Here is a 27,895-nt window from a genome sequence, read left to right as displayed (position 1 = left end):
GCGACCTTCTGACAAGCAGAGCCAAAGGGGGGGGGGACCCAGATTCATTTAACAACTGCAGTGATTCGCTTAACAACCATAGCAAGAAAAGGTCCTAAAATGGGGCAAAACGCACTTCAGAGATGTCCCACAACAACATAAAAGTTTGGTCTCAATTGCAGTCGTAAGTGAGGGACGGCCTGCATACCCACATGCCTGTATATACCTGCACCTGTACATAGACATGTCAGCCTCTTCCCACCAAACGGCTCTGCATCTGGATGGGGGGGTGATGAGCCTGCCCCCTAACCCGCTTCCTCTCTGCCCCCCCCCCGCCCCCCCCAACCCTCTTTTCCAGGTTTCAAGTGCCCCGTTTGCTCCAAATCAGTGGCTTCTGATGAAATGGAAATGCACTTTATCATGTGTCTGAGCAAACCCCGCCTCTCCTACAACGGTGAGTTCTTCCTTGTGCGTGGCATGAGCCACAACCTGGCACGCTGGTCCAGAAAGGCCGGGCCTGGGGTGAGGCAGGGAGAGAAAAAGGGGCAGGAGAGCCCCGTTTCTGCCCCCCGGGCGAAGAACGATGGCCGCCTTCCTTCGTTTTCCAGAAGGCGAGATTGTTTTGAGTCGCTGCTTCTCTGCTGGGCGCCAACTTCAATTCTTGCCCTGCCAGCCAGCCACCCCCCCTCCTCTCCCCCCCTGCCCTCCCCCGCCCCCGGGCAAGACGAGGTGCCCATTGGTGGCTCCTCTGGCAAGGAGGGGAGGGGAGCTGCCCGTCTGGCCTTGGCCTGAGATCCCAAGGGCTCTGGAGTCAGGACTCTGCTGCCATCTAGGGAGGGGCCTGGGATGCAGCAGCCCACTCCGGAAGAGTTGGGGGAGGGAAGAGCCCGGGGGGAGCCGCTCCTCCTTGTGCCCGTCCTCCTCAGTATCCTTCTGCCTGGCACGGGGCAGCCAGAGGGCAGGGCTGGCTTTGTCCAGCGCAACCGCCGCCGTTGGTGTCTCAGGCAGCTGGCCAGCTCCCCTGCTTCCCAGGTGCAGGAAGGATCCTGGCATCTCCCCAGGAGGAGGGGCCCTGGTGGGCGGGCAGGGAGACATCTGCTCCAGCAACAGTGCCAGCCCGTGCCAGCCCTGCAGCCCGTGCCGTTGTTCTACCCAGCCAGGTCGAGATAGCAGAGATGGCGCCAGGCAGCCCCCCCCACCCCCCAGTGGAGCCAGGGGGAGGGCATCAGCGTGGCATGGTGCTGCAAGCCAGAGCGCCTCCCTGCCCAGCCTCCGTCGGAGGGACGGTGCCAACCGAGCCAGCTGGGATGCAGCCGGGCCTGGCTTGCTTGCTCTCAGGGAGGCCCCTTTCCTCCTCCTTCTCTCCCCCCATCTCAGCTCGGTTGTGCATCTGACATGCCCCTGCTTGAGGTTGTCTCAGGTCAAGCGCTGGGGGAGAGAGGGGGAGGATCAGTGCTAGCAACCCCCCGACTTAAGGTAGCGACTGAGGCCTCCTTCTCCCTCCTCCCAACTGCTATCCCCATTTCGGGCTTATTTGTGGAGCCGCCAAGCCAAAGGTGGGCTTCCTTTGTGGGGAGACGGCAGGGAACAGGTGCTGCATCTGGTCTGCCCCAGGTGCATGGGGACTACCACGCCCAGCGTTCCCAGCCCCCGAGGATTTGGACCTGTCCTCTTTCCAAGCTTCGGGCATCCTTGGCAGGCGGGATGGGCAATTGGGGCAAAGTCTGGACCCCTCATTCCAAGGGGGCAGGCTTGATTCCTAAGGGACCCCGGGGGGAGCGTCTTCCCTTGGTTGCCAATTCAGACATTAGACCCCGAGCCGTGGGCCAAGGGGGAACTTAGTCCTGGGTTGGGGGTCAAGTCTAAAGGGGGCCCATGGTTTCATTCTCCTGCATTCCTGGGGTTTTGGCGTCCTCCCAACTGCGGTTGCTGCTTTATCCTTTGGAAGCCTGCAATTGATCATCCTGTCCTATCGTGTTAATTCCTTCAGTGTGGTTTGTGTTGGGTTTTTTTTATTTTTAATTACCTTTACTTTGTTATTGTTGTGTCCTGCCCTGGGTCATCACAGATGTCCTGACCTGGGAGATCCTAAACGTCTCTCCCACCTCAGGTCTTGTGTGTGTGTGTGTGTGTGTGTGTGTGTGTGTGTGTGCGTGAACCCTTTTCTGCCCTTTCCTGACCTGGCTCACGCTGCCTTCTCTTTCTCTCTCCCCGCAGACGACGTTCTCACCAAGGATTCCGGCGAATGTGTTATTTGCCTAGAGGAACTTCTGCAAGGAGACACGATAGCCCGGCTGCCCTGCCTCTGCATTTATCACAAGAGGTAGAGTATGAAGAACCTCCCCGCCCCCCCAAAGAAGGGCTGGGTTGAGGGGCTGGGAAAGGACCCTGCTGGTCTCCCAAGGCTCCTGCGAGCAGCCCTTCCACAGCGTCCCTCACAGAAGCCTCCGCTCCCTTTTCTCTTCCGCAGCTGTATAGATTCCTGGTTTGAAGTCAACAGATCCTGCCCAGAGCACCCGTCAGATTGACCGCGGGATCATACCCGGACCTCTTTCCAGGTGAGGCAGCTAAATAGGAGCCAGCCGTGTGCAGCGGCAGCCCAAAAAGCCAATGCAACCCTAAGCTGCATTAACAGAGGGATACAATCGAGATCAAGTGAGGTACTCCATAAAGCCTTAGTTAAGACCACACCTAGAGTCCTGCATCCAGTTTTGGTCACCACACTATAAAAAAGATGTTGAGGCTCTAGAAAAAATACAGCAAAGAGCAACCAAGATGATGAGGGGACTGGAGGCTCAAACTTACAACAGACGGTTACAGGAACTGGGCCTGGCTAGTCTAGGGAAGAGAAGGACCAGGGGAGACAGGAGAGCGGCCTTCTACTCTCTCGGGCTGCCACAAAGCAGAGGCAGTCCAGCTGTTTTCCAAAGCATCCGAAGGCCAGACAAGGAATAACGGATGGAAACTGATCCAGGAGAGATTCAACCTGGAAATGAGGAGACATTTTCTGACAGTGAGAACAATCAACCCATGGAACAAAAGTTGCCTTCAGAAGTTGTAGCTTCATCACTGGAGGCTTTCAAGAAGAGACTGGACTGCCCTCTGTCAGAAATGGTGTAGGGTCTCCTGCTTAGGCGGAGGGTTGGACTAGATGACCTACAAGGCCCCTTCCAACTCTGTTAATCTATAATCTATAACTTAATCTTGGTCTTGAATGTGCCCATTGTAAAGAATCTCACTTCCTAAATAGAGTCCTCTGCTAACTCCCAGTTTAACCTGAAGAAAAAGGCAGTCTGGACTAAGATGGCCGATCCATTTAAGGTCACGCTGGCTGAGAATTTGGAAAGTCTCTGTCCCAGTCGAGATGGGGAGTGCCCACTGAGTTTGGGAAGAAAAAGATTTAGGGAATGGTGTGTTGCTTTTCCGGGGGGCGTTTGAAAGCAACCAAAATGTTTCGTGCAGGCAAAAATGGAAAGAAATGCCATTGCCCACATAATAAAGGAATTGGTTATTAACAAGTGAGAGGGGAAAACACCGTCTTTTAAACAGTTCCGCAGTGAGTGATTTGTCAGTAAGAATCACAAACAGGAAATAAATTCTCAAAGCTAATATTTGTTTTCATTTTTTTCAAAACAAAACTAAGTAAGTAAAGTCCTTGAGCCGGCCTTCAGGCAAAAGGATGAAACCGGTTTGCCATTCCATGTCTTCCCAGATTATCTTTCGAATTCCCGGTATGGCCCTAGCTTTTTTTTCTGGTGGTTTCCCCACCAAGCTCAAATCAGCTTTGACAGCTGAGCTTTTGAGACCATTAGGGACGGCCTAACGCTGCCTGTGCAGCCAGGACTTCTGAACTAAACCTTGCCTGAGTTCCCGTTTGATTCAAATGTTCTCATAAACCTTGAGACCTATTTCAACGAACCAAAATAGAAGGATTTTCCCTTGGGCCGAGTGATGCATTGTTTAATAAAAGTGTTTCTGAAACAGGATGTTTCCCAGGTTCATTCATTTTGGTGCAAGACCGTTGCCCTACCTGTTCTCATGACATGAGCCCATTTATCTTTGCAATCCCCACAGGGTTTATCCTTCTAGTATATTGTGCTTCTGGGAGGACATTCTCCCCCTGCTGATTGAAACACCTCCTTGCTTTTAATCTAATTTTACACAGCTTTTTGTGTCTCCCAGGAGGGTGGGGTGGGAGAACGTCTACTCAGCCCAAGAATTTGAGAAAGATCATAGTTGAAGGCCACTTGTAGGAAGATGTATGAAAGACCAGCTCGATACCCATGCTTCGCTATGAAACTGTATGGTCGGGCTTAGTTTTTGGGGAGGAAAATAAGGCGGGGAAAAAATCTGCCTCTGCCTGCCAGCATCGATCTGGCTAGCGTCCAAGTGTGTGAGAGTTGAGGGCTGTTTGGAAACTGAAACAGTATTTGCTGTTTGAGAAAGGAGACAGCAAGGAGTCTAGGCGTGCCTTAGCTCAACTGTTCTGAACTAAAGCTGCTTGCTGCTCTGAAACTGAAACTGAAACTCCTCTCCTCTGCTTTTCGGCCCGTTTGAGGCCTTTTTCGGCCTCCCAAAGGCTTGAAGGAAAACTTCTGCAGCCTTTGCAGTCTGAAAAATGGGCCCGTTTCGTCACTTCCGGTATTTCTGGAAATACAGGAAGAGATGAAACGGGCCTATTTTTCGGCCTGCAAAGGCTTTCCTCAAATCTCTGGGAGGCCAAAAAAGGCCTCAAACAGGCTGAAAATCAACTATGAGGCACAGTGAGGTAAGTTTGCCTGCGGCTCGTGTCGGCGCAAATCGCTCTGCATGCCACCTGTGGCATGCATGCCATAGGTTCGCCGTCACGGGACTAGACAGCCACTTCTCTGAAATGGTATGAGGTCTCCTGTTTTAGCAGGGGGGCGGACTAGAAGATGTCCAAGGTCCCTTCCATCTCTATTCTGAATTTGAATGTGGCTGGGGGAATTCTGGGAGTTGAAGTCCACATGTCTTAAAGTTGCTGGGAACCGCTTGCTCTAGATTATGCTGGAACGACGCTAGAAGCAATCTGGAATTGAGGAGAAACTTGCTAACAGGGAGGACAATTAACCAGTGGAAAAGACTTTCCTTCAGAAGTTGTGGGTTTTCCATCCCTGGAGGTTTTTAAAGAAGAGACTGGACAGGCACTTGTCTGAAATGGTAGAGGGTCTCCTGCCTGAGCAAGGGGCTGGACTAGAAGACCTCCAAGGTCCCTTCCAACACTGTTATTCTTTTATTTCTTGAAAGACGTAGAAATGAAACACATTGGCTTCTTTGCGTAGAAGTTTTTTGGGGGGGCTTTTCAGTACCAATGTTTTTTTCTCTCTCTCTCTCTCAACAGGTCATCTCACCATCCATCCTTCGTACACACACGCGCACACACACACACACACACACTCCCAACTTCTTCCAAACCAGCTCTGGGACATCCCTGCAGCCTGGGCGTTTAGTGTTCAGTTCTGGACTTCAGAGGCAGAGAAGACAAGCAACTCTCGCTCCGCGAGGCCATACTTGGAGAACCCTCCTCCAGTCCGGGCAGGGGGATGAAGAAGAGGGCCCGGGGCAGGAGCCAGTGGCCACCGGGACCCCCCTACCCCACTCCACAGCAACGCCATGATGTTCCTTTGGGCTAGAGCCGGCCAAGAGCGAAACGGAGCACGACGCGCGTCGGTGCCATTCAAGGACTCTTCCTTCCTGCCCACACACAGGTCCCCTTTTTGCACGGGGAGGGGAAAAAAGGGGGGGGTAGTTTACCCGTCCCTTTTTATTTTCTTGGAACAGCAAGGCCATTTTCCCCCCACCCCACCCGCCTTCTTCCTCCCCCCCCCTCCTCCCAGTCCTGAGGAGGAAGAGAAGGAGAAGAATCAGGCGTTTTCTGTGGCATTTTTCGGATGGCGGTGTTAAGTTTGTCCTTTCAAATGTTTACAAAAAACAGCAACGTGGCATCAACCAACGTGCCAAGGTGATGTTTATAAGGCTGCATTCTCGGGCAGGTGGGGAGCAGAATTCCCAAGACCTTTTTCTCTCCCCCCCCTCCCCCGGCACCAACATCCCCCACCCCTCAATTGCCAAAAATCCTTTTACTCTTTCTTCCTCGTCCACCCCCCCCCCCACCTCGACCTCCGTGCTGGCTTCAGGGGGCTGTCCTCCTTTGCAAACCTCCTGCAAGCAACAAGACCTGAACTGTTTTTTCAAGCCCTTTGTGGAGCGCAGGACTGGCCTTTTTCTTAAAGCGACACACACAGAGGATACGACCCACCCACCCACCAACACCCACCCACCCCCCTCCTGCCCTGCCAGTCCACCAATGGAGCACGAAGCGAAGCCTGGCTGAGCCACGGGGTTTGCGGGTGGGGTGGGGGAAACCTCTGATGGACGGTTTTGATCCGCAGGAAAAAAAAGTATCTGTATTTATATAGGAAAAAAAATGAAAAAAAGAAAACAAACTTTAAAAATTACAAAAAAGGAGAAAAACAAAAAAAAACAAAAATCAAAGCTTGGGAAGGCAAGCTTCCCCTATTAGTCAAGTGTTTTGATATGGTATTCAATAATGCTCAATAAAATAGTCACTGTTATTTTATTTCCAGGTATTCTCCTTTGTCTGGTGGATTTGGGATGTGAGGGGAGGACTGAGCATTTGGTGCGTTTACCACACTTCTTTTTAAACTTGTGAAATGTGAGTCCCTGGAAGTGGACATGTATTGGGGGTGTAGCAATGTTTGTGAGCAATGCTCTGGTTAAGCCGCAATCTGAAAACAGGGTTTATATTAAAAAAAAAAAAGAAAATTATCTGTAATGAAATTGCAGCAGGATTTAAATTACTACAGATTGCCCGTTTTAAAAATATAAACAATATCTCCAAGGCCAACTGGAGACATGGATAAAGGCTGTTCAGAAAAAGAATAACATCGTAGCACAACAAAACTGGAGTTTTACCCAGCCTAATTTCTGGCTAACCACCTTACCTGTTCCTACAGAAACAGCCATTTGGGAAGCAAAAAGTTCCTCAGTCTGCCTCATCTGAATTTCCCAAATTCTTGGACATTCCAAAATTGACCCATAAATGCCGGAACCATCCGAGTGTTGTTTTCCCTGCCCTCAGAGATTCACAGCTTTTCTCAAGTTCTGTCTCTTGATTTAAAAGGACCAAACTTTTCCAGCCACCAGTACAGGGATGGCTTCGCATACGTGACAAGGAGCATCTCTTTTTCACCAGGATGTATATTCTGGATTTGGATGGCCTGCAATATTGTGGATGCCTGCTGAGCGGATTACATTGCCAACAGGTTGAAATTCTGCAAGATAGGGTTTTCTTAAAATAACTGGACGAAGAAACTTCCAATAACCTTCACCATGCTGGTGGCGCTCCCTGATAGCTAAAAATGCAAAGGAGCTGCAAACTCTGGTAATAAAAGGAGCACAGTGAAAGAAAAGGGACCAAAATTGAATATAAAGACTGATGACAACAGGTCTAACAATCAGAATAAGAACTCTGATTATAATAAGAACGTTATTACAATTGTTAAATGAGATATTGGTTAAGTGAGTTTTACCCCATTTTTACAATCTTTCTTTGCCACATTTGTAAAGTTGAATTGCTGCAATTGGTAAGTTAGTAACCTGGTTAAGTGAATGTGATTTTCCCCATTGCTTGTCAAAAGGTTGCAAAAGGTGATCACGTGACTTGGGATGCAGCAACGGCCATAAGTGTGAACCACAGCATCTGGATTTTAATCATATGATCATGGGGATGCTACAAAGGTGGTAACTCTGAAAATTAGTCATGTCACCTTTTTCAGTGCCGTTATAACTGAATGGTCAAAGAACTTAGACTTGTATACTGCTTCATATTATTTTACAGCCCTCTCTAAGCAGTTTACAGAGTCAGCCTCTTGCCCCCAACAGTCTTGATCTTCATTTTACCAACCTCGGAAGGATGGAAGGCTGAGTCAACCTTGAGCCTGGTGGGATTCGAACTGCCAAACTGCAGGCAGCCGGCAGCAGAAGGAGCCTGCAGTACTTCATTCTAACCACTGCACCACCATGGCTCTTAACTATATTTTTATCTCCATTGCTTTGAATTCTTCAAAATTCTTATTTTTATTTTAATTACATATCTATTGCCTATGTAGTAATAATAATAAAAAATAAGAATTATAATAAGCATTTCAGATGATGAACCTCTGCCTTTTTGAATCAAGCATCAACTGCAAAGGAACAAGCACTCAAGAAATGGCACTGGGTAGAGCTGCCAGGAAGGCCTTGGAGAAGAAACTCAGGTGCTGTGTTGCGTCCATACCTACAAAGACCTGAATCCTGCAAGCCACAGTATTCCCTGTGACAGTTTGCGGAAGTGATACTTGAACCTTGAAGAAGGATAGGAAGAAAAAGTATTGACCCATTTGGGGGCTGAAGGACAACTCCTGAGAATACCATGGACAGCCAAGAAAATTAAAGTGACAGACCATCAAACAAACCCAGAGTTGTCAAGGAAAGGACCACCAAAGCAAGGTGGATAAACTTAGTTATTGCAGCAATGGGCACAATGCCTAGCTCTGGTCTAGAGTTGCCTATATGATGCCGTGGTCTGAACAGCAGGATCGAATTAAAAGATGAAGGAAGGAGACCATCGAGCAAGGAATAATAAGATTATTAAAAAGAGATTGGACAACCGTTTGTCTGAAATGATACAGGGTTTCCTGCTAGAGTAGGGGGTTGGACTAGAAGACCTCTAAGGTCCCTTCCGACTCTGTCATTGTGTTAATATCAAAGGAGGATCTGGCTGAAGGATCTGCCCTCCCTTATACTACTTGGAGGATCCTGAATAGGTTAAGAGTTGCAGTGCTTAAGTGTAAAAGGCACTGCAGTGCAGATAACAATACGCTGTGTGAATGCAGAGACGCAGGGCCCAGCCCATCTGCTGGTAGGTCAGCTACTACCAAAAACATGTACTGATAATGGCTTATTTTTGGCCCACGGCTAAGCCAAACAGGTGGCTTCATCCTGGCGGTTTAAAGCCTGATCCAGACACAGAAGAAGCAGCAGCAGCAGCAAAGATTCTGCATGTTCCCCCATGATTGAATCCTGCATTAATCCAGTAGGAAAAACCTGGGTTCATCCTGCTTCAATTCACCGCAGTTTTGACAAAGCAAAATAAAGATCCCAAGAGGTGGATCTAAGTAAACCGAAAAGCTGGGGAAAACATGGAATTCTGCTTCCAGGCTCATCCAACAGGAACATGCTCAGCCTGTCGCTGCCAACTGTGTATAAGCTAGATTTGCCCTGAAGGCAAAGAAGAAATAAAGAGATTAGAAGTTCTTCAAATGAATGTTCTGCAACCTCCAGTTTCGGTGAAATACATTAAATCGGCCCTGAAGCATCTACAGAAAGGTTTGTGTGTGGCCATGACAAAGATAGTGTTGCTTTTTGTATGTGTGTTGTGACATCTCAGATATACTAAAGGAGTGGAATTGGTGTTGTATTGCCACAATGGATTGGTTCTAACAGATGCCTCTGCAGTTTGCAAACTTTTGAGATTCCCAATGTGTGGACTTCAATTCTCCATTATGAGCATGCTGGCTGAGGAATTCTGGGAATTGATACCCCTGAGTTGGAAAATGTGGCATTACTTCCCAGCCTGGTTCAAAAGGCCAACCTCTGACCTTGAATTACACCTGAGCATTTCCATATTATGTGAATAAACACAAATGACTGCAGCTCTCGCCATGCAAACACACAGCATTAATTTTAATATAGATTTGTAAGACAAATTCAGACAATTGCCAAGTTCTGTATGCTTACCGTTCTTATCAGGCATGGCTGCCAATGCTGGATCACCTTTTTCAATTGTAAAAATCCAAAGAGAACTGACAGGTGGGTGTGGTGTTTAAGGCAATGTTTCCTGTTGACTTTAAGATGCATGGACTTCAACTCCCAGAATTCCCCAGCCAGCCATGCTGGGAGTTGAAGTCCATGCATCTTAAAGCATGTTGACTGGAGAATTCTGGGAGTTGAAGTTCAAACATTTCTTAAAACAAGGGTCTTCAAACTTGGCAAGTTTAAGACTTGTGGACTTCAACTCCCAGAATTCCTGAGCTAACATGACTGGAGGAGGAATTCTGGGAATTGAAGTCCACAAGTCTTAAAACATGCCAACTGGGGAATTCAGGGAAGTTCACGCATATTAAAGCATGCTGGCTGAAGAATTCATGCGCCTTAAAGTTGCCAAGGTTGGGAGACACAGGTGTACAGAGTCTTCAGGTTTTGCTAAACCATTGTAAGCCACTTACTTGGCTTTTGAGTTATCATGTCTTGTGAACTGGTTTATTCAGCAGAATAGAATTAAACACAGTTTAGTCCGATACAGAGCCCAGTCCACAGATGAGGCGAAGACCCTGCTGGGGAGAGGAGATCCAAGCAAGGAAAGCAAATTCGGGAGCATCTCCCAGCCAAGGCCCTCCGGAGGTTAGAGCACCTTGCCAGGGTTCATGAGGTTTTTGGGGTCCAAGGCCATCTTGATCTGCCGCATGGTGGAGAGGGCCACTTCCCCAACTTCCTCGCGCAAAAGCTGACGTTTGCCCAGGCCGATGCCATGCTCCCCCGTGCAGGTGCCACCCACTGCCAAGGCTCTCCTGGAGAAAAGGGCAAAAGAGATCAAAATGGACACCCCAAATCTCACTTCCAAGGTCAGGGAAATAAAGGCACTAGACATTTTTTTCCTCTCTCTCCACTCTCCCTCTATCTATCTATCTATCTATCTATCTATCTATCTATCTATCTATCTATCTATCTCTAAGAGGTCTCCAAACTTGGCAACTTTAAGACTTGTGGACTTCAGTTCCCAGAATTCTCCAGCCAGCTATGCTGGAAGTTGAAATCCACAATTCTGGGAGTTGAAGTCCACAAGTCTTAAAAGTTACCAAGTTTGGGGACCCCTGATAGATCTATCTATCTATCCATCCATCCATCCATCCATCCATCCATCCATCATCTATCATCAATCAATCTATCTATCCATCTATCATCTATCTATCATCAATCAATCTATCCATCCATCTATCCATCCATCCATCCATCATCTATCTATCATCAATCTATCCATCCATCCATCCACCTATTATCTATCTATCTATCTATCTATCATCTATCTATCTATCTATCTATATCTATCTATCTCATCTATCACCTATCTACCCACCACCTACCTATCTAATCATCTATATCATTATCTACCTATCTTATCTATCTAATCTATCATCTAATTTCTCTTCCCTCTCTTTCTCCTTGTTTCTTTCCTGCCTTTCCCTTTTTTCTTTCTTTTTTTCTTTCTTTCCCTCTCTCTCCCTCCCTCCCTCCCTCCCTTCCTTCTTGAATTTATCCGTTTCCTTATGAGACTCGTAGGGTAACGCATAAAGCGTCTTCAACCAGAAGAGGTTTTATGCCTAAAATCTTCAGCCCAGGGATAAAGTAATATCAAGCGGGATTTGGAGAAGATACATGCAAGCTGCTAAGGACTCTTTGAGGAAAGATGACTCGGCCTCAAGACAAAGGCGAGAGAGAGAGAAAGGAAGTCGGAAGAGCCCACCTTTGTTGGCCTAAGAGGAGCTGGGAGCACCTTTCAAAACTGACATACTACCCCTTCCAAGCAGACATGGTAGCAGAGGTGGTATTCAGCCGGTTCTGACCAGTTCTGGAGAACTGGTAGCAGAGATTTTGAGTAGTTTGGAGAACCGGCCAATCCCACCTCTGACTGGCCCCGCCAACCCCATCTCTTCTCTGCCTCCCATTGAGTTCCAGCTGATCATCTGGGTCTTCTTTGGTTGCCCTGCACAGGAGAACGGAGCTGGAAAGCAGGTTAGTGGGGTGGGGAGGGAAGGGGGATTTTGCAGTATATCCTTCCCCTGCCACGCCCACCAAGCCACGCCCATAGAACCAGTAGTAAAACTTTCTGGATCCCGCCACTGCATGGTAGGAATTCCAGTAATGTTCCTTTATTATAACAAGGTAGAATAACAGAAGCTTGAAAGCTGGACAAGGTTTCTTTCTCACCATCTTCTATTAAACAAACTCAAAGCAGATTATTTTGAGTTTCTCACCCTTCTCTCTTTTTCCGTACTGGAGAATCAAAGCCCCCTCCCAAGTTTTTTTTTTTTTTCCTGAATTCCTTGTCACTTGTGCCTTCTCCCAACATGGACCCAGGAGGACTGTCCCTGGCCACGGCCCACCTTTTCTGTTGTCCAGCTTGTGTGGGCAAGGGCTCTTCCGTGCTCCCCCACAAAAGGCTTCCCTCCCCCACCCCGAGCCCCCAGCCTACCTGCCCAGGCGTTCGGCAAAGTCAGCCACCCTCTCCTTTTCCTCAGCGTCTTCAGGGTCAAGAATCAGCAGGCAGTGAAAGTTGCCGTCCCCAACATGGCCGACAAGAGGACCTGGAGTCATCAAAGGGACAGCACCCCTCGTTCGAAGCTTCCTTTAACATTTATTGATCTATCTATCTATCTATCTATCTATCTATCTATCTGATTTGTCAATTGCTGTTCCGACCCAAGCCTCGTTCAAAGCAAACAAACACCAAACAGAGATAAAAGCAAAACCTTTTTAATGCTTCTCTGTTAATTCCATTAATTCACGGTTAAAAGGCTATTAAAACCAATTGTCCCAGATAAGAACGAGCCTTGCCAAGGTTGTGCAAGGCTGCCAAGAACACTAGATTAAATTGCAAGGAAATAATCAAAACCAAAAGTCTCCAAACACAAGCCAGGATAGTCTGAACTTCCACAAGACTTCAAGTGCAAGAACTTCTTTGCTTCCTGCAAAGAATCCCAGCTCTGAGGGCTGGCTTTTATCCCTTATGGGAGGGGCCATCATCTTGCAGCTTTACTCCCGAGTCGCCCGTGTTGCTGCAGCTGCTCTTTCCTTCAAGCAGCCCTGCGTGCATGCTCACTGGGCACAGGCTCCTCGGGGAACTCCTCATCACTGCTGCCAGCCTCCACAATCCCCAAAGGCAGCGCTCCACTCCCTGATGGTCCTGGCCCCATCCCTACATCACACACAGGCCCCTCATCTGAGTCCTCGCTCTCCGAGACCTCAGCCGTCCGCAACTGCTGCCGGCGAACCACAACAATTGCTTACAAGATAATAGGTATAAGAATAAACATGAGTATGAATACAGGAAATAGGTACAAATAAATGGGGTCAATAGGACAGGGACGGTAGGCACGATGGTGCGCTTATGCACGCCCCTTGTGTTCTTTAGGATTACAACCCCCATCGTTTTGCAAATACTTCTCATCTGGAAGACACCCAACCACTCATTCTACCGGACTAGAACTGGCCAGCTGAGCTAAGGTTTCGGGCAGTCCTCGAGATACGACATCAATGAAGCCTGCCCTACATGGTCTTAAGTTGTAAAAGCCATAAAGCTGATTTTAACCAGTGTGTTTTTTGGGGGGGTTGAGGGGTTGGTGACAGTCAGATGTGTGAATGCCATTTCTACTTGGAAAACTCTTCTGGACTTTGTGCTTGAGAGGTGTGGAAAAAATGCAACTTTGATTTTGGGATTTACCAATTAGATAAATTTGTTGTTATAGAAATGGCTGCTAGTTAATATGATTATTGTAAAAGTAAAAAGCTGAGGTTTGAGGTTCATGCCTTATTCTACTGCACCAAAAGGAGCTGGAAGTCAATGCCTTTTTTCCCCTTTTCTCCCTTTTCTTTCCCTCCCTTTTCCTTTCCCCTTTCCTGTCCCTATTTTCCCCACTATTTACTTTTATATTTTCTTTATATGCTATATTATAAACAAATAAAAAAAAACTATTCTTTTAAAAAGAAGTGCGAATACCACAGTCATTTGCCGAAAATCAGAAATGTGGCTTGTCAGAACTTCAGATCTGGATTGTAAGTCATATTTTTTTCAGTTAGGTCACAACTTTGAATAGTTTGAAAACAACTGGTCATAAACCGAGGACTGTCTGAAATCAGAGAGTTAATTCCAGATGATTTTTCTGGCCCTAATGAGGCTCAACCAGTCCACCTTCCAAATGAAGCTCTCACTGTCCGGGATGGAATAGTTTCTGCTTCAGTTTCATATTATCCCATCCAGGTTTAGCCACAATACCATTTATTTGTTTGGAGAAAACTTGTTAATGTGCAACTGGCTTCAGAGCTGAGTATGTTGCGCAAACCCCGCTTCTGTTAATTATTTCTTTAAATGACACCATCCGAGAATGACTTCTATGCAGCCCAAGATTAATACGTTTGTTTTAAACTTGCCTTTTTAAGACAGAGTTGGGGAACTGTGGCCCCCTTTATGACTTGTAGACTTCAACGCCCAGAATTCCTGTCTGTCTGGCTGGCTCAGGAATTCTGGGAGTTGAAGTCCTCAAGTCGTAAAGAGGGCCATAGTTTTCCACCTGATTTAAGTGAATGAAAGGTAATTTGCTTTAGAATGTTTTTTCAAAGCAAAAGGTAATTTTGTTGCAGTTCCCCCAAGTTGGAGAGCTTTGTGGTTGAGATGTCTGTAAGAATTCTGCCTTTCACTGCACAAATATCTGCTCAGCTGTTTGTCATCTCTCTCACATTTCCAAGGAGAGGATATATGAAAAGGAATTTCTCCTAGTGGCTTTTTAGAATTCAGAAATGCAAGCAGCCAAGATGGTGACAAACAGTGGAAGTCTTACTTTCCTTAAGCTCAATGTAGACTATTATTGGACAAATATTTAACTGATTAACAGAGGGATACAATCAAGATCAAGGGAGGTTCTAATTCCACTCTATAAAGCCTTAGTAAGACCACACCTAGAGTCCTACTGCATCCAGTTTTGGTCACCACACTGTAAAAGATGTTGAGACTCTAGAAAGTGTGCAGAGAAGAGCAACCAGGATGATTAGGGGACTGGAGACTAAAACATACGATGAACGGTTGCAGGAACTGGGCCTGGCTAGTCTAGGGAGGAGAAGGACCAGGGGGGACAGGATAGCAGTCTTCCAATACTTGAGGGGCTGCCTCCAAAAAGAGGAGGGGGTCAAGCTATTTTCCAAGTCACCCAAAGGCCAGACAATGGATGGAAACTGAACAAGGAGAGATTCAACCTGGAAATAAGGAGAAACTTTCTGACAGAACAATCAACCCATGGAACAGAAGTTGCCTTCGGAAGTTGTGGGAGCTTCATCCCTGGAGGCTTTCAAGAAGAGACTGGACTGCCATCTGACAGAAATGGTGTAGGCGGGGGGTTGGACTGGATGACCTACAAGGTCCCTTCCAATTTTGTTAATCTGTATCTGATCATCAGAAACAAGCAGGGCAAATGATGCAAAGACCCCCACAGCGCAACCTCTGTCTCATGTGTTGTGACACATCTACAAAAGGAATGGCACAATGTCCCTTCCATCATTTGGAGGAAAACGCTCCATCCCATGGATCAGCCATTGGTCCCACAGTTGTTGGGGGCCAACGGACTGGCCAATTCCCCCATCTCCTGGGCTGGACCACCAAACAGCCTTGTGACTAAGGTGTCCAACCCACGTTCAGCTCACCTGTAAGTTTGGAGTCCAGCAAGTCTTTCTTGGTTTCCAGCAGGACCTCAGGAAGGCATGAGAGAGGGACGCACACATCTGTGGAGTAGCCCTGTGGGAAGGGAGGCATCAACTCATAAAATATTTCTCTAGTCTTTTTAGAATTGCCGAGAGAAAGGGAGGGGGGGAGCAGTGCAGCAGCTTGCAAACCGAAACTGCATTCCATAAACGTTTTCAAAGATAGTAACTAGGTGCGCAAAAATCTAACTGGAGAGCATGATTGATGACTCTGGGCTATGGATGTGTCCCATTGGAGAATATGAATTACGATACACCCAGGGGGTGGGGGGAAACCAGGGTCAAGGGTGACAATGAATGATGTGCCTCAGGGTTTGGATACAGCCAGGCAGTGCCGGACATTTTAACTCCCAATAAATCCTTTTGAAATTTTGGAAGTTTGGCTCGAGACTCATGATTTAATTGGGGGAACTGCTGGAATCCTGACAGCAGGAAGGGTAAAAGGTTGCCTTAGAGTGGTGTTTCTGACCCTCAGCCACTTGAAGGTGTGTGGACTTCCACTCCCAGAATTCCCCAGCCTGCAGCATGCTGCAGGCTGGGGAATTCTGGGAGTGGAAGTCCACACACCTTCAAGTGGCTGAGGGTCAGAAACACTGCTCTAGACCCACATCATCAACCAGTTTCGAAATTCAGAACTGGGTGTCAACCCTGAAGTGAAAGTTTTCCTGTGGGAACCAAGGACATTCCGAACAGGTGGCTGGTTAGGGGAGGAGTGAAGTAACCAGGCAACTAGCCAGTACTTTGATTGGACAGTGTGGCCAGTGACTTGGGAGGGAAAGGGAAACGTTTACTTTTTAATTGGGCGAAAGCCGTGGGAAATTCCAGAATTGGCGTTCACCAGTTTGTGCCAATATGATGTGCCAACAAACTGTTCTTTGAGGAATTTGCCTGCCTCGAAGTTTTGCTTTCTATGGATGCATTACTTGACATGGGGATCAAGGAAAGTGCAGATGCAGATAATTAAGAGTCGGAAGGGACCTTGTAGGTCATCTAGTCCAACCCTTTGCCTAAGCAGGAGACCCTACACCATTTCTGACAAATGGCAGTCCAATCTCTTCTTGAAAGCCTCCTATGGTGATGACGCTCCCATAACGTCTGAGGGCAATCTGTTCCACTGATCACTCTAGATCGCTCAGAAAAGTGAGCCAAACTGCAAAGTGGGGGTGGGGGAGGCTGTTCTTTCAAAATAACCTGGCTGCCCTCCATCTCACCTTTTTGCCAGGGCGAAGAGCCAAAGCCGCATACCAAGCATTGTGCCGAGCTGCCCACAGCCGTCCACGGGCTTCCGGTTCCCGGGCCCACGCAAAGTCTGAGCCCCCGTTGGACTGCACAATCGCCTCTGCAGAGGGAGACTTGCATTAAATCCCCCTTCTGCCACCAAGGTCCTATTGATCTGGCTGATAAGGCGATTCAACCCTGGTCTACTGAATCATACAAGTCTGTTATGATTCTTGACTCTTGACGAATGTATCTTTTATGTATAATGAGAGCATTTGTACCAAGACAAATTCCTTGTGTGTCCAATCAGACTTGGCCAATAAAGAATTCTATTCTATTCTATTCTATTCTATTCTATTCTATTCTATTCTATTCTATTCTATTCTTCATCCAATATCTATTCTATTCTATTCTATTCTATTCTATTCTATTCTATTCTATTCTATTCTATTCTATTCTATTCTATTCTTCATCCAATATCTATTCTATTCTATTCTATTCTATTCTATTCTATTCTATTCTATTCTATTCTTCATCCAATATCTATTCTATTCTATTCTATTCTATTCTATTCTATTCTATTCTATTCTAACAACCTCAGTGATTCTTGATTCTTGACTCTTGACGAATGTATCTTTTCTTTTTATGTACACTGAGAGCATTTGCATCAAGACAAATTCCTTGTGTGTCCAACCACAGTTGGTCAATAAAGAATTCTATAACTATTCTATTTGGACGCTAGGCAAATGGTGTAGGGTCTCCTACTTGAGAAGGGGGTTGGACTAGAAGACCTCCAAGGACCCTTCCAGCTTTATTCTGAATAATCGATCCAATCACTCCAGTTGTTAAATTAGTAACTTCCCCCCTTTTACTTCTCAGAAGGCCGTAGAAGGCGGCTTTTATGGCTCATATTTACAAGGGTTATGACATGCACAGGATCATATGATAATCTTTTACAACTTCTGATAAGCAAAGTCAGGCGGGAAGTGAAATTCACTTCATGATCAAGTTACTAACTTAACAACTGCAGTGATTCAATCAATCATTCAGAATAGAGCTGGAAGGGAACCTTGGAGGTCTTCTAGTCCACCCCCACCCCCGCTCAAGCAGGAGAACCTCTACCATTTCAGACAAGTCGCTCTCTAGTCTCTTCTTAAAAATCTCCAGTGATGGAGCACACAAAACCTCCGAAGGCAACCCGTTCCACTGGTTATTTATTCCCATTGTCAAGATTGTTAATTAACTTTCAGTTAATTGTTTTCACTGCTAGGATTCACTTAACAGCTGTGCCAATAAAGGTCATAAAATGGGACAAAATGGTCACTTAATATCTGTCTTGCTCAGTAACGGAAATTTGGGGCTCAATTGAGGGCATAAATCAAGGACTACATATACAGGGTGGTGCGGTGGCCTGAAGGTGGAGATCTCGCCTCACAATCAGAAGGCTGCGAGTTTGATTCTAGGCAGATATTTCCCTCTCTGGGCCCAATGAGAATATATATCTGTTGAACAAAACTCCGCATTGGTGACGGGAAGGGCAACCGGCCAGTAAGCACTCTTCTAGCTCCATTCAGGTGAACAGACTCCACCCCCGCAAGGGATGATGGGCTTGTTAAAAGAAGATGATATGCAGGACTACCTATACAGAAGCATCTTGGATCCGTGCACTGCCAAGCCCTACGCAGAGCTGAATTCGCACACCTCGCTAAGCCTACACCAATCTAAGAGGACAGTTTTATGCGCTGTCGAAAACCACGGTCCGGCCATACGCCGCCCCCCCCCAGGCCCCTATACGTGGAACGTACCTGTGGCTCCTACTTGCTCCTCCACGCTCTGCTGGGTGCCATGGAACTCCAGGAAGAGGGTGGGAAGTTCTGCATAGCTCAGGCCACTGTAGCGGTTGCAAGCTCCCATCATGACCTCATCCAGGAACTCTGCGGGGTGGGGGTAGGGTTCATTAGTGGGATTCAAAAAAATTTACTACCAGTTCTGTGGGTGTGGTGTTGTTTGATGGGTGTGGCAGGGGAAGGATACTGCAAAATCCCCCTTCCCTCCCTACCCCACTAACCTGCTTTCCAGCTCCGTTCTCCTGTGCAGGGCAACAAAACAAAACCCAGCCAATCAGCTGGGACTCAATGGGAGGCAGAGAAGAGATGGGGTTGGTGGGGCCAGTCAGAGGTGGGATTGGCTGGTTCTCCCAACTACTCAAAATTTCCACTACCGGTTTTCCATAACTGGTCAGAACCTGCTGAATACCCACCTCTGAAGGCTTTCTAGCTGTGTAGCTGAGGACACCAAGGCCATAAGTGAGATGCACACATTGCGTTGCTACTTGAATGTAAAGACCACAAAAACCCAGAATGGACAAATTACAGAAATTGGGATAAAAAAAAATAAGGGTGGACATGGATATTGCAAAATCCCCATTCCCTCCCTACCCCACTAACCTGCTTTCCAGCTCCGTTCTCCTGTGCAGGGCAACAAAAGAAGACCCCGCGGATCAGTTGGGACTCCGGAGACTAGATGGGGGTGGGGCCAGTCAGGGGTGGGATTGGCCGGTTCTCCGAACTACTCAAAATTTCCACTACCGGTTCTCCAGAATTGGTCAGAACTGGCTGAATCCCACCTCTGAAAGGTGGCTCCAAAATAGGGGAGGGCCCAGCCAACCTGGCTGAACAAAGACCGACAGCCAGTCGTTGAACTGCACGCTACGGGTAATCCTCGATTTACGAGGATAGTCCAAACAGATTATTGTTCCATACCTAAAGGCACAAACTGAAGCAGACTACTAAGCCACATTAAGCCTATACTCTGGGGTCTGTTAGGAAGGAGGCGTCTTCACCCTCTTTCTCTCACATAATTATCTGAGCTGAGTTGCCTCTTACTTGTCTGGAATGCACCCCCTCTGCCCTGGGGACCCAGGATCGACCGTGATCTATCCCAGTTGCAAACAAATGGTTGTACAGGGAACAGTCCAAGAAGTCAAGGTGGCATCTATGACCAGCCTCAACCCCAGAGCAGCCAACTGGACTTCTGACCCCACCCAGCAGACCCCCCCAGTTTGTAGAATGAAAGGCAAGCCCTTCAGACACAGGTCCCTCTTCCTCCATAACTGCACCACAGTCCCATCTGAGTGCAAATTCTCTTTCCTCAAACAATATGAATGGAAATCTTGTGTCTCCTCTCTGCCCAGATCCGTGGTGGCACAGTGGTTAGAATGCAGCACTGTGGGCTGATTCTGCCCACTGCCAGGAGTTCGATCCTGACCGGCTCAAGCCTTCCATCCTTCCGAGGTCGGTAAACTCAGTACCCAGATTGTTGGGGGCAAGAGGCTGACTCTGTAAACCGCTTCGAGAGGGTTGGAAAGAACCATGAAGCGGTATATAAGTCGAAGTGCTAATGCTATTGCCCTTCCTTCCTTCCTTCCTTCCTTCCTTCCTTCCTCTTTCTTTCTTTCTTTCTTTCTTTCTTTCTTTCTTTCTTTCTTTCTTTCTTTCTTTCTTTCTTTCTTTCTTTCTTTCTTTCTTTCTTTCTTTCTTTCTTTCTTTTTAGAATGCAGTATTGTAGGCAAACTGCCACTGCCAGCAGTTTCATCCTCACAGGCTCAAGGTTGACTCAGCCTTCCATCCTTCCGAGGTTGATAAAATGAGGCCCCAGATTGTTGGGAGAGATAGGCTGACTCAATAAATTGCTTACAGGGGGCTGAAAAGCACTGTGAAGCAATATATAAGTCTAAGGGCTATTGCTATTTGGCCATCCATCCATCCATCACGCGCAGTGGTCAGAATGCAGTATTGCAGGTAAACTCTGCCCACTGCCAGGACTTCGATCCTGACTGCTCAAGGTTGACTCAGCCGTCCATCCTTCTGAGGTGGGTAAAATGAGGACCCAGATTGTTGGGGGACAATATGCTGACTCTGTAAACCATTTAGAGAGGTCTATAAAGTACTAAGAAGTGACCATAAGTCTAAGTGGTATTACTATTGCCCTTCCTTCCTTCCTCCCTTCCTCCCTCCCTCCCTTCCTTCCTCCCTTCCTTCCTTCCCTCCCTCCTTCTTTCCTTCCTTTCATCCATCCATCCATCCATTCATGGTGCGCAGTGGATAGAATGCAGTATTGCAAGCTGACTCTGCTGACCGCCAGCAGTTCGATCCTGACCAGCTCAAGGTTGACTCAGCCTTCCATCCTTCAGAAGTCAGTAAAATGAGGACCCAGATTGTTGGAGGCAAGAGGCTAACTCTGTAAACTGCTTAGAGAGGGCTGGAAAGCACTGTGAAGCGGTATATAAGTCTAAGTCCTGCTGTTGCTGTTCCTCTGCCTCCCCACACCCAGTTCCCCTTCCCCACAAACATCTGGGGTCCTACTCACCAATGCGGGCAATGGGGAGCCCGGCTTGGAGAACCTGCACGGTGCTGTCCACGGCTGCTTGGATGCTGGGGAAAGCACAGATGGCCGCCACGGTGGCCTCAGGAATACCATGGAGCCTCAGCGTGGCCTGGGTGATGAACCCCAGGGTCCCCTCCGAGCCCACAAACAGCCCCGTTAAGTGGTACCCAGCAGCGCTCTTCCTGCAGACGGAGGAAGAACCTGGTGAGGTCTGAGAACCCAACCCAGGCCCCCCTTCCATGCATTTAGCATTTCCATTGGTGAGAGACCCCTGGCTGGCTGACCACAACTCACCCTGCTTTGCTGATCTCCAAAAGGGAAATGGGGCTAATGTCAACTCATAAAATATTTCTCTGGTCTTTTTAGAGTTGCCAACAGAAAGGGAAGGGGAAGTAGGTGCAGCAGCTTGCAAAACCAAAAGCGCATTCCATAAATGTTTTCAAAGATAGTTAACTAGGTGACCAAAGTTTCTGCTGAGCAAAATTCTAACTGGAGAGCCTGATTGATGATTCTTGGCTATGGATGTGTCCCATTGGAGAATATGAATTACGATACACCCAGGCAGAGCTGGACATGTTAACTCCCAATAAATCCTTTTGAAGTTTTGGAAGTTTGGCTCAAGACTCAGGATTTAAATGGGGTTAAGTGCCGGAATCCTGACAGCTAAATCTGATAGACATGCATAGAAAAGGCCAGGAAAATAGCCAACCTCTTCCGTGTCACAGCCAAGAAAATGGCATTGTGTGTGTGTGTGTGTGTGTAACTGGGCAACCAGACCTGCTCTGTAAATATCCAGAAGAACAGCAGATGGCAGCCAGAAGATACCAACAACTCAAGAGTAATTTGTTCCCAAAGGTGCTTTTTTCCAAAGGCAACTGGACTTTGTTTTTGCTTGAAGAGCTTTCACTTTCTCATCCAAGAAGCTTCTTCAGTTTTGGGAAGACCTTGGAGAACTGAAGAAGCTTCTTGGATGAGAAAGCAAAAATTCTTCAAGGAAAAAAAAGGAAGTCCATTTGCATTTTGAAAGTGCTGGCTTTGAAGACTAGAACTCAGGATCTCCTGGTTCCTAGACTGTCACCTCAAATCTTAATCCAAACTGGCTTAAGCAAACTGCAGTGTGCTTGCTGCCAGTGGGGAAGACATGCACCTCTGAAGGGCACCACACAAGGGGCACCTTTAAAAGACGTGAGCACAACCTCACATGGAAACCTCTGCCGTGAGAGTTCCCTGCCTGCCACCCACCCAGCTGAGACCCAAAAGGGAAGAGAGAGGGAGGTGAGGGGATACCTGGGCCGCCGGCTCTGCCCGGCTGTGTGCAGGACTCTCCCATCTGGCAGGACCACCTGTAAGTTGAGGACATTCTGGCGCATGGTGCCATAGCGCACTGCATTCGTCCCGGAGGCTGCAGTGGCCACCATGCCACAGAGCGAGGCGTCGGCCCCGGGATCTGAGGAGGAAGGGAACGGCAAAGGGAGAGGTGAACCACATCCCAACAATTGCAAGAGCCTTAGGCCAATTTTTAGGCCAAGATCAAGTGACATCACTAATACAACTCTGTAAAGCCTTAGTAAGACCACACCTAAAGTACTGCATCCAGTTTTGGTCACCACACTATAAAAAAGATGTTGAGACTCTAGAAAGAGTGCAGAGAAGAGCAACCAGGAGGATTAGGGGACTGGAGGCTAAAATATATGAAGAATGGTTGCAGGAACTGGGTCTGGCGAGTCTAATAAAGAGAAGGACCAGGGGAGACATGATAGCGGTCTTCCAATATTTGAGGGGCTGCCCCAGAGAGGAGGAAGGGGTCAAGCTATTCTCCAAGGCACCCAAAGGCCAGACAAAGAACAATGGATGGAAACTAAACAAGGAGAGCTTCAACCTGCAAATAGGGAGAAACTTTCTGACAGTGAGAACAATCAACCCATGGAACAGGAGTTGCCTTTGGGAGTTGTGGGAGCTTCATCATCCCTGGAGGCTTTCAAGAAGAGACCAGACTGCCATCTGTCAGAAATGGTATAGGGTTTCCCGCTTGGGTAGTGGGTTGGACTTGATGACCTACAAAGTCCCTTCCAACTCTGTTAATCTGTGTAATCCATGTAAGACTGGGGAGGTGACCATCAGAACTCCAGAACTGAGTCGTAAGTACCCCTGGGGAGGCACGTCATGACTTCATTAAGCAACCGGTTGTAACTACCTGTCCTCCGTCAGCATCTCCATCGCCTGCTCTGGACATTTTTGCTAAGGGCAAAGAGCACAGCCTCTTCTAAATGAGTGAAAAGCATCAGGAGAACTGTTTCATTTGGAGATCAGCTCTGGCTCACCTGATTTTATTTAGGGGGGCATTTCAAAGGGCACCTTAAAAGAAGGCCAACCATCCTCCAAACTGTGGGCCGAGCCAGGGCAAAAAAACTTAAATGCAACTTGCATTAATTTATCTTTTCTATTACAGATTGTGAATGTAAATAAATGACTGCTCAAAATCACTTCCATCCTTTTATCTTTCCCTTCAGAGTCAAAAATTACAGTTTGAAGGCAATGCTTAGAGGGTTCTCAGGGGCTCCATCAGGACATGTGTCCACTCATAAAATATTTCTCTGGTCTTTTTAGAGTTGCCAAGAGAAAGGGAGGGGGGAGCAGTGCAGCAGCTTGCAAAACCAAAAGTGCATTCCATAAATGTTTTCAAAGATAGTAACTAAGTGACGGAAGTTCCTGCCTTGCAAACATCTAACTGGAGAGCCTGATTGATGACTCTTGGCTATGGATGTGTCCCATTGGAGAATATGAATTATGATACACCCAGGGGGTGGGGGGGAAACCAGGGTCAAGGGTGACAATGAATTATGTGTCTCAGAGTTGGCTACACCCAGGCAGTGCTGGACAGTTTGACTTCCAATAAATCTTTTTTTAAGTTTTGGAAGTTTGGCTCGAGACTCAGGATTTAAATGGGGGAAACTGCTGGAATCCTGACAACATGGAAGTGTGGCTTTGCACACACCCACAAGAGCATCCATGGAAGTATAGGTTTGCTCACACACACACACGTTTTGGCCATTATCTGGCTATTTTTGAACTTTTCTCCAGGGGTCCTGCCTGAGCCTCACCTGGAGCACCTGGACAGGTATATCGACACAGCCCCTCCCAACTTTGCTAGGGGAGCCCCCCCCCCAACCTTGGTCCACTGATTACCCCCCCACCTGTCTCCAAGCTGCCATACCGACAGGGAACCAGAGGCCACTCTCTCGCAAGTATTTGTTCAGTGCTTTGCGCGTCACTCCCGCCTCCACAGCAACTGTGAAATCTTCAGGGTTAAGCTCAGAAATCTGGTCCATTTTTGTCAGGTTGACACACACCCCTCCCTGGGAGAAAACATAGGCAGGTTTCACACAACTCCAAGACACAGATTACAAAGATGCAGCTGATATTAGCAATAGCAATAACACTTAAAAGTTCTATGCCCGCCCCATAGCCCTTTACAGCACTATATATGCAAATAATGTAAGGCTGCTACATACTTGAGATTCCAAAATGTAGTGGAATCCAAAGAAGAAGACTTGGAACAACTAATGGCAGGAATACTGGCTGGACTATTGGAAAAGGATAAAGATGACATCTTAAGGGAGTTTGATGAAGCTTACAGGATTAGCACTAATTATTTCAGATGATCCCAATCAAAGTACACAAATTTTTTTTTGAAGAACTTAATAAAATAACTGTAAAATTTATCTGGCAAGAGAAAAAACCTAGAATAAATTTAAAGGCAATGCAGGATATGAAGAGCAGGGGAGGGCTGGCACTTCCAAATTGGGAGTTGTATTATAGTGCAGCCTCTTTAGTATGGTTGAAGGAATGGGTGAATTTAACCAATAAGAAAATATTATTCTTAGAAGGCCATGACTTGCAAAGGGGGTGGCATGCTTTTTTATGGGATGTAGGGAAAACTAGCCAGAAATATTTTCACAGACACCTAATCAGAGACTCATTATTAACTAATTGGAAGAAAATATGGAAAAAACACTATTTAAAAATACCAATTCGGATTTCAACAATGGAGGTGATGATTCCCCCAAATAATCTGGATATCACTAAAATGATTAAATATAAAGATCTATTGGATATACAAGGAAATTTGAAATCGCGGCAAGAACTTCAAGAGCGGGGACTAAAAATTGATCAGTGGGCATATCTTCAAATTCAAAGTAGATATAAACAGGACAAGAAAGAATTTGGAATTAACAATAAACTCCAGCAATTAGATAAAATTTTATTAGGATCAGGCAAAAAAAAATATAACAAAATTTTATAATTATTTATTAGAAGTAGAATTAGAAGAAGAAATTGTAAAAGGGAACATGATAGCCTGGAGTAGGAATATAGGACGTAGCATCACCATAACAGAATGGGAAAACGTCTGGGGTAGAAATAATAAAATTACAAAATCGGTAGCATACAAAGAAAATGCCTATAAAATGTTTTATAGATGGCACCTTCCTCCTTCAAGATTAGCGAAGATGCACCCCAATATGAGTCCGAATTGCTGGAAATGCAAAAAAAAAGAGGGAACTTTTTTCCATATGTGGTGGTCCTGTACAGAAGCTCAAAAATATTGGCAGAAAATTAGAAATTGGCTGGAAGAAATGACAAGAGAACAGATCGAATTCAAACAAGAGTCCTTTCTGTTAGGGATCTTTGATAAACAAATATCAAAAAAAGTGAAATATATAATAATATACATTTTGACAGCGGCCAGATTGGCTTTAGCACAATGTTGGAAGCAGCCTCATGTTCCATCAGAGGAGATGATCATTCAAAAAATTTCAAGTTGTGCAGAAATGGACAAATTAACTTTGGCATTAAAAAATAAAGACACTTCAATATACTACAACAGCTGGAACTGCTGGTACAAATGGAAAGACCAAAGTTAGACTTCACACTAAAAGGCAAAAGAGGATAGGATAAATCCATAGCAGTGATAAACAGATATATGTAAGGATTAGGTGTGTTTTTGGCATAAAATAAGGATAAAAAAGAGGTCTTACAAACTGTTGAAGATGAGAATGTTTTTAATTGTTTTCTATTTTTTTCTTTCTATTTTCTTCTCCCTTTCTTCTTTTTCTCTCTTTCATTTATGTATGTGTTGTTGGTTTGTTTTAATTGTAAAATCAATAAAATTTATTTTTTAAAAAAGAAGAAGGATGGAAAGCGGAGTCAACCTTGAGCCGGTTAGGATCGAACTACTGGCAGTCAGCAGAATTAGCCTGCAATGCTGCATTCTAGTCATCGCACCACTGGGGTTCATATTGCTTAATCAGTGGTGGGATTCAATTTTTTTTACCATCAGTTCTGTGGGCGTGGCTTGGTGGGCGTGGCAGGGGAAGGTTACTGCAAACTCCCCATTCCCTCCCTACCCCACTAACCTGCTTTCCAGCTCCGTTCTCCTGTGCAGGGCAACCAAAGGAGACCCAGCCGATCAGCTGGGCCTCAATGGGAGGCAGAGAAGAGATGGGGTTGGCGGGGCCAGTCAGAGGGGGCATTGGCCATTTCTCCAAACTACTCAAACTTTCCGCTACTGGTTCTCTAGAACCGGTCAGAACCGGCTGAAAACCACCTCTGTGCTTACTTCGGGGAAAGTTTCTTAAAATCAAATCTTCAGCCTGAGCTGGGGCTTGGACTAGAAGATCTCTAGGGTCCTTTCCATAGACAATGTTATTTCGTTAACGCTCCTACAAATTCCTACTCTAGGCTGCAGGCATGGAATCTCCTAGTGGTGTCCACTCCACATTTCTCACAGCTCGGACTGTCTTACTGACAGTCAACTACCAATGGCCATCCAGCTGGGGAGAATATGCTGCACCCAAAGCATTAAAACCCCACTGAGATTTACTGCAATAGTCTCATTCATACTGCATGATACAACAACGATCGCGTCTCACGTCAATGTAAGTTAGGAAAACCCCCCTACAATTCCAAATTGGGGAGGAGGGCAGATACTGGAGTCTCCCATAGACCTTCTTAGCTCCCAGCTAACGAAACAGTCTGTCAGTCTGTGCTCCATTCAAAATCCAAGAAAGAAATACTTAGACTCCATAGATTAGAGGAAAGAAATCTTTTACTAAAAAATTGAAGTGGTAGCTTCAGATAAAATTCTGAATCTAAGAAATTAGGCGCGCAGATCACATATACAAAGGAATGGAATTGTTCCCACCCCCCAAAGTTCAAAAGATTCTTCCAATTAAAAGTTCTGAATATGATCATGTGGGCATCTTCAGGTGGTGATGAGGCCTCTGTCCGTTGACCTTGACATATTTTGATAAAGATTTGCAGCTGCGCAGAGAAAAGAAGGCTAAGCAAGGAATAGAAACTTAAGAGCAGGAATTTATACTCCCCCCCCCACTCCTCATTTATACAACACAAGAATGTAACACCTCCAGCTCTCTTCCCAGACGCAACCCCTCCCCCTGTTACTTATGGCAGCTGAAAGATGCAAAGCAGTAGAAAAGATCTTGAAGGCTGATACAGTCTGTTCTTTTCCTAATTAAGGTGGCTCATCCAGCTACAGGCTGAACTTGGCAGGGCCACTGAGCAGGAGGGGAAACAAAGGGTGCAAAAGGGAAGTTGGTTATCAGGCTGACAGAGAGCGACCCCCTCCCCTTATTTGTCTCCCTTTCTAGAAGTGGGACTTGAATCTGGCTCTCCCTCCTTGTTT

The 27,895-nt window shown here is 46.6% G+C and overlaps 2 protein-coding genes across 2 annotated transcripts in view; one reads left to right on the top strand and one right to left on the bottom strand.

Annotated features, from left to right (window-relative positions):
- ZNRF1 (zinc and ring finger 1) overlaps window positions 1-6,580 on the top strand; it is a 51,156-nt gene extending 44,576 nt beyond the window's left edge. The window contains exons 2-5 of the mRNA XM_087971771.1: window positions 338-433; window positions 2,197-2,302; window positions 2,450-2,537; window positions 5,342-6,580. Coding sequence (XP_087827897.1) covers window positions 338-433; window positions 2,197-2,302; window positions 2,450-2,507 — 260 coding nt within the window. The 3' untranslated portion in view covers window positions 2,508-2,537; window positions 5,342-6,580. The remainder of the gene's footprint in view (window positions 1-337; window positions 434-2,196; window positions 2,303-2,449; window positions 2,538-5,341) is intronic.
- Window positions 6,581-9,720: 3,140 nt separating this feature from the next.
- LDHD (lactate dehydrogenase D) overlaps window positions 9,721-27,895 on the bottom strand; it is a 29,467-nt gene continuing 11,292 nt past the window's right edge. Inside the window, exons 4-11 of the mRNA XM_026680138.2 lie at window positions 24,407-24,548; window positions 22,480-22,639; window positions 21,175-21,374; window positions 18,612-18,740; window positions 16,800-16,927; window positions 15,532-15,622; window positions 12,314-12,425; window positions 9,721-10,631 (exon numbers count right to left, since the gene is read on the bottom strand). Of these exons, the coding sequence (XP_026535923.1) occupies window positions 10,466-10,631; window positions 12,314-12,425; window positions 15,532-15,622; window positions 16,800-16,927; window positions 18,612-18,740; window positions 21,175-21,374; window positions 22,480-22,639; window positions 24,407-24,548 (1,128 nt within the window). The 3' untranslated portion in view covers window positions 9,721-10,465. The remainder of the gene's footprint in view (window positions 10,632-12,313; window positions 12,426-15,531; window positions 15,623-16,799; window positions 16,928-18,611; window positions 18,741-21,174; window positions 21,375-22,479; window positions 22,640-24,406; window positions 24,549-27,895) is intronic.

Source organism: Notechis scutatus, chromosome 9, assembly GCF_049901735.1.
Source record: "Notechis scutatus isolate UNSWTSFEM ecotype Mainland chromosome 9, rNotScu1.2, whole genome shotgun sequence".
Classification (NCBI taxonomy): Eukaryota; Metazoa; Chordata; class Lepidosauria; order Squamata; family Elapidae; genus Notechis; species Notechis scutatus.
Note: the sequence above shows the minus strand (reverse complement) of the source record. Positions and strands in the feature narration are given on the sequence as shown.